The sequence below is a fragment of the Ixodes scapularis genome, unplaced genomic scaffold (assembly GCF_016920785.2).
Source record: "Ixodes scapularis isolate PalLabHiFi unplaced genomic scaffold, ASM1692078v2 PGA_scaffold3__209_contigs__length_174095766, whole genome shotgun sequence".
NCBI lineage: Eukaryota > Metazoa > Arthropoda > Arachnida > Ixodida > Ixodidae > Ixodes > Ixodes scapularis.
The window spans coordinates 85796005-85803057 of record NW_024609868.1 but is presented as its reverse complement, the minus strand read 5'-3'; the positions used below and the strand labels follow the sequence as shown (position 1 = coordinate 85803057).

The 7053-nt window shown below is 43.8% G+C and overlaps 1 protein-coding gene across 1 annotated transcript; it reads left to right on the top strand.

Moving 5' to 3' along the window:
* Positions 1-237: 237 nt before the first annotated feature.
* LOC115317078 lies at positions 238-3157 on the top strand. Its single transcript, XM_040213325.1, has 2 exons — positions 238-468; positions 2135-3157. Exons 1-2 carry the CDS (start codon positions 238-240, stop codon positions 3155-3157), a joined length of 1254 nt encoding a protein of 417 aa, XP_040069259.1.
* The last annotated feature ends 3896 nt before the right edge of the window (positions 3158-7053 follow it).

Here is a 7053-nt window from a genome sequence, read left to right as displayed (position 1 = left end):
ATCTCCGTGCGCTCTCATGTGCTGCTCTTGTTCGGTGCCTAGGAAGGGGTAGGGAATTTTCGCCCCTTCAATAAAAAACGTCGCAAAGAAAAACTAATCTGCAGGCTTGTGAGAAAAGAAAATTTCGCGGCTATCTTTCGGCTTCTCCCCTCACTATGTCATAATACAAAGAATCTTTGCGTTTGACGAGATTAGCCATCCTGGGGGCTTCAAATGAATCACTTATCACCTCACGAGATGACAGGACTCAGTAGTGGGCTTTCTTCTCAAGACGCCATCATAGATCTACTAAGTTCAATTGAACAGAGTCACCAAGACAACAAATCGACATTAAAGGTATTTGTTGACATTACAAAAGCCTATGGTAATGTTGATCCAGATGGTGTTGTTGAAAGGTTGACAGCCATCGGCATCACGGGTAAAGTTCAGGAGTTTCTACGAGGCATCCTCACCAACCGAACGCTCAAAGTTCGATTAGGTGCGTCGTTCAGTACATCTCGCAACTGTGCTCAAGGACTACCGCAATAAATCGTACTTCTGGCCCAGTTACGAACATTTCTTCCTAGGTACACTCTTCCCATCAATATATCGCTGTATGCAGATGACATTTACATATGGGTTTCAGCACATCGACATCATGGTCTTCGAAACGCCATCCAAACAGCCAACACGGAGCAAGAAACTATTTGCATGACTGTGGTTTGCAGTTCTCACCAGAGAAAACTGCTTTCATACTTTTTCCGGGGAAGAACCGGCACACACGAAAATTATTTTGACTCTTTATAACGTCCCCCTGCGCCGCTTTCGCCAACACTAATTCTTAGGAATCACATATTAAACTGCCGCCTCAACTGGGGTGCGCCAGTTGAGGCGGGAGTTTAATGAGACGGGACAGTCATGTGGCAGGACAATCATGGAGGAACTCGCCAAGCTCTGTGATACGTGTCCATTCATCCCCAATTGTCAATCGTATTTTATATTCATTACCTTTAAGTAGATTATCGCCAACAGACTCTCGAGCTCTAGAGCGCATGCATCGACAAGGCCTACATACGCCTAGGAGTGCCAAGATCAACGAAGACTGAAAATGTATATCAGGAAGCCCGAGCTCTGACTTTACCACTTATGGCTACCAAATGGCTTCTTTTTCAACAGATTCGTTTGTCTAACACGTCTGCAGGAAGGAAAAGAAGGAACCTCCTACGCCGACTTCGAACCAGGCAACACTCGCGCTTTTCTATCTCTACGCAAACTCTTCAACATCTTGGATGGACACCAGAGTTACTGCAAGACCAAGACAACCCACTATCAACTCCCCCCTAGACCGTCTACTGCCCGAAATATAACTGCCGCATCCCCGGTGTAAACAACAAATTCGGCGCCAACTCAACTCTCATAAAACTAAAAACTAATGAATACTTTTCGAGAAGATGCGCCAACCACCTGGAGGTGTAAACGAACGGGTCAGTAAATCGAAGTTGAAGAAGCAGCAGTTCCGCCTACTATGCACCTACTTTACAGCTCGAAGCGGACAACTAGATGAGATTGTGTCATAAACGACTGAAATGCATGCTATTCTAAAAGCCCAGTATATGATAAGCAAACTGACACAACAGGCAATTCTTGTCCTAACGGACTATCGTGCTGCACTTCAACAGCCCCAAAGGCCTCGACAAATGTCACAAGTCGCAAAGGCTGCTATCGCCTCGCCAGTGGGCGAGGCGATAGCAGCGAGGACAGTATGCTCAACCGCTGTGTGCTTCTTTCGCAGTTCTTCGTGTCCCTCGCTGTTCCTGTGTACAATGCTACCGCGGCGCACGGATACCAGCTACTGCCGGCGCTTCCTGCTTCGTCAACTGTTCCTTGCTGCGTGGTCGACCCGTCTTGTTCGTCCACGGACTTCCTTGCCAGCGGAATTGAGGATGTTCACGGTTTCCTTAACGGCCTACAAACCGTGAATCTGCAAGTCACCCCCGTCGGTGATGCCCTCCTGGATCGTCCAATCATTGAAAGGCCCAGTTCTGTGACGTCGGTTAACGAGGATAGAAAAGCTTCACCGGCATCTTTCCTCTTCAGTGGGCGAGGCGATAGCAGCGAGGACAGTATGCTCAACCGCTGTCTGCTTCTTTCGCAGGTATGTTACCTTCAGAACGCTCATTGTGTACGGTCCGATAATCGCTTTTTACTGCTATTCCCTCGCCCACATGAATTCGATCACGGTATTTGTTGTTTTGTTGACCTGTGCTCTCAGCTGGTGTATTGCATCAATAGCCTTCTCCTTAGTGGAGACGTTGAAACGAATCCAGGACCACCAAAAAAAGACAACAAAAAAACAAAACAAGATAACGTAGTTTCGGTTACAGAGGACTCGAGGGCTGCTAATTCGGGTGAGAGCGATAATGACGGAAGAGATATCGAGAGACAACCCACAGTTTCGGATATGTTTGCTGAATTGCTGGCTGGCCAGAAAAAGATGGCTCAGGACATAGCTGAAATCAAATTATTCCAACAGTCAGTTAACTCCCGATTTGACGCTCTTGAAGCACGAGTGGCTGCCCTCGAGTCGCCTTCTGCCACGCCAAGTGTCCCTTGTACATCTTGTGACAATCTGCTTATAGAGCTTAAGTCATTGTCTGGTGCGGTAGACAGACTCGTCGCGAGGAATGACGACATGGAAAACCGTTCGCGCAGAAATAATCTAATCTTATATGGCCTCACCGAAAGCGCAGACGAAACTAGTGAGTCATTACTCTCTAACGTATCAAAAATATTCTCGGATAAACTGATTATTGACTGCCCACGTATTGAAAGGTGCCATAGAATAGGTCGAAAACACGACGATCGTTCACGTCCTGTCATTATGAAACTCCTTGATTTTCGCGAAAAAATGGAAGTATTGAAAAATTCTTTCAAGCTTAAGGGTTCAGATATTCGTATATCGGAAGACTTCTCTGTTCATGTCCGTTCTGTTCGAAAGAAAATATGGGATGCGACGGCCTCTTTCCGTGACAGTGGCTCCTCCGTTCGCCTTCGATATGATCATGTGTTCATCAATAATGAGCGATATAATTGGGATGTTAAAACTAATACTCTGGTTAAGTGTTCCGACTACTTCGCCCAGTCTACTACCACCGCCCCATCTACTGGTGGTCGTTGACTCGGCCGCGGTTTAAAAGACGGTTTAAGTGAAAATCTTTGTGTCTTGAATGTTAACGCCAGAAGTTTAGTAAACAAGTTCCCCGATTTTCTGTCACTAATTTCTTCCCACTCTGCTCACATTATTGGAGTCACTGAAACATGGTTACATGATGGCATATACGACACCGAAATTACACCCTCTGGTTTCTGCGTGGTTAGAGGTGATAGAAAGTACGGGCGTGGCGGTGGCGTCGCACTCTTTTTAAAGTCCAATATTAAATTTTCAGTTATACAGGGTCCTCCCCAGATTGAATCAGTGTGGTGCAAACTTAATGTGGATAATATATCTTTAGTTGTTGGCGTTGTCTACCGCCCTCCCGGCTCTCCCATTGATCAGTTACATGTTTTATGTGACTTTATGTACGAGCATAACCTGTCTTCTTCCAATTTAATATTAATGGGTGATTTCAATTTACCTGGCATCCAGTGGTCGTCTTTGTCGCTATCTGGTCCTGACGTTCAAATATCTAGAGAGTTAGTGAACTTTTCTTTGTCATTTGGTTTAAAACAGATTGTTCAGGAGAGCACGAGAGAGTCGTCAGTTTTAGATTTGGTATTTCTTAGTATACCTCTTCTAGAAAACCATTTTGAATGTGAAGTCGTTGACGGTATATCAGATCACAGGGCAGTCTTTGTTTCTGTTGCTTATCCTGTCCCTAAAACACGTTTTGTTTACCACACTTTTCCTGATTTTAACCGTGCCGATGATGTGTCCATAATTGACTCATTAAGCTATTCCTTTGAAGTGTTTGAACAACTTAGTATCTCCAGTGACGTGAATGTACTCATTACATTTTTTGATGACTTGGTTAAATCGTGTATCCAGCGATTTGTGCCACTCAAAACTAAAAAAAGTAACATTGTCAAACCTTGGATAACAAGAGAATTATTACATTTATCGCGACGGGTCGGCAGACTGCGGAGTGGAAAACGTTGCGCTGACCCAGTAAAGTCTGCTCAGTTTATTCAAGCTAAGGAGGAACTCCGACTAAAAACTAATTCCGCGAAGGACTTCTATTTCCGTGTTACCTTACAAAACTTAATAAAATGCAACCCTCGAAAATTCTGGAAATCTATTTTACCAGGCAGCACAATTTCAAACTCGTTTATAATTAACGACGTAACTACTATGGACGCGCTGACAATCGCTACAGCGTTTAATACGTACTTTCAGTCAGTATTTACAGTTGATAATTTGGAAGTTCCTCCTTTTACTCATGTTTCGCAGTCTGCGGTTGACGACATAGATGTGAACGTTCGGGGCGTACTAAACCTGATTTTGAAGTTAGACACTAAAAAAAGTCCTGGTCCTGATGACATTCCTAATTCATTTATTGTCAGGTACTCCCAATGGTGCAGTCGGTATCTCACGGTTATTTTTCAGAAATCACTGTCAACGGCCACAGTTCCTTCATCATGGAAACTCGCAAAAATTATTCCCGTATACAAATCTGGCAACTCACAATCACTGTCAAACTATAGACCAATTTCTATAACGTAACATTCATGCAAATTATAGGAACATATAGTCTACAGGCATGTAATAGAGTTTCTCGATACTAACAATATTTTATGCGATTTCCAACATGGTTTTCGACGCGGTTATAGTACTATGACACAACTAACAGAGTTTGTTCATGATATCGGTCTGTCTCTTGACATCGGTAACCAAGTTGATGCGATATTTATAGATTTGTCAAAGGCTTTCGACACCGTTCCTCATTCTAAACTCCTACACAAGCTTAACCTAATTCTAAATAATCATCACCTTGTGAACTGGATATCCAGTTTTCTTTCCCAACGGTCTCAGTTTGTCTACTTTAACTCATCCAAGTCTAGTACAGTTGACGTATCATCAGGTGTTCCACAAGGGTCAGTTCTTGGACCGCTACTTTTCTTGTTATATATCAATGATTTGCCACGCTGTATTTCCACTAAGGTTCGACTTTACGCTGACGACTGCGTACTATATCATGTGATAAACTCCTCAGATGACCATATAACTCTTAACAATTCTTTCGTGAATTTTTGTACGTGGTGTAAAACCTGGCAAATGAACCTGAACTTTAGTAAAACGGTTTTTATGACCTTTTCTAGGCGTTCATCACCTTCTGTGTTTAATTATTCATTTGACGGGTTATGCCTAGAAAGAGTTTTTGAATATAAATATCTTGGCCTCCTTTTCACGCCTGATTTATCTTGGTCTAAGCACATTGATACGACATGTAACAAATCTCTTAAAAGACTTGGATACCTGCGGCGTACCTTACGTGTGGCACCACAAGATACTAAGCTTTTAACTTTTAAAACTTTGATTCGCCCAATCCTCGAATATGGTTCTATTATTTGGTTTCCCTACAAAGAGTCCGATATCAAAAAGGTCGAATCAGTACAAAAGAAATCGGTACGTTTTATTTGTCGTCGGTATGACAGAAACTTTTCTCCTTCTTCTAATCTTTCCGTGTTAGGCCTAAGACTTCTTTCTGAGCGTCGTGGTATCGAGCGCCTAAAGTCTCTGTATTTCATGGTTAACTCATCACGTTTTGACTCGTTACATAACTACATAAAGTTTCTCGAGCCAACTGCAACTAGGAGCCACCATGAATTAAACATTTTACCTTTTCATCCTCGTACTGATATGTTTAAATACAGTTTTTTTCCTCACACCATTGAACGCTGGAATTTATTACCAGGAAACATCCGATCACTACAACCAGATGAATTTCTGTGTGCCGTTGACAGTGGTCCACAGTGATGTCCGGACCGTCTGTGTTTACCTCCCACTCCTGCCATAGCCCCAGTGGGGCTGCAGTATGTATAAATAAATAAAATAAAATAAATAAATAAAATAAATCAATTTCAAGCTCACTAGAAGCAGACGCTTTCGAAATCTCATTTCAGTGGGTACCAGCTCATGTCGGATTACATGGAAACGAAAAGGCAGACCAACTTGCCTCCAACGCACGCAACCTTCCCTCAGCATGAAGACGCAAAATGATCCTAAAAAATATCATGAAATTATAAATGAACACATCTGTGATTTATCCATAGCGCACTATTCCCTTATTCAGCCGTGTCTAACAGGATGTCTTCGACGAGCAGAGGCCACACTTATGTTCCGTTTACGTACAGGAAACTTACTCCACCGCTCGAAAAAAACGCGATACAGACGCCTGTAACGTATACGATGTTACCGAATATATTAACCATATCCTATATTCCGTTTCACAATAACTTGGCGAACTGTGGAGGCTATGGCCCCGCGACCCAATAAGAGCGTCGGAGCGAGGCACGTGACGCCACGTCGCGGGAGCGTTTGTGTCCATGCGCCAAATGGGAGGCACGGAGAACCGGCTGTCGTCTGGCTGGCCAAGAGTCGTCTGCTGCGAAACCAACCAGCTTCGGATGAACGTTCACCGCTGCAGCATTGCCGTCCGCTAAATTAGCGAGTACTTCGGGAACAGTTCATTAGACAACCATACGCTCAATTTGGCCGCGAATTTGTGGCGGCGTGGCGGCCAGGGAGGCTATGTTGCGCTTTTTGCACTCCCAGGAGACTAGGGAGAAGGAAGTGACGTCAACAACGCAGCAAATGCAGATTGGGTGTTGATTTTGTTTTCTTCTGTCAACATCCAATCTGCGTTTGCTTTAGTCGTTGACGTCACTTCCCTCTTCCAAGTCTCCTGGGAGTGCAAAAAGCGCAACATAGCCCCCCAGGGCGACGTTTTGACCGGAAGCGGTTCGTTACAGGGCTGCGATTGTTCAAACATCGTTCAAGATTGCCACGTTGATCTCGGAAAATGGTTGATAATAATTCAGTGCAGTTGAAAAGTAACATGTATTCGTCTTTCATTC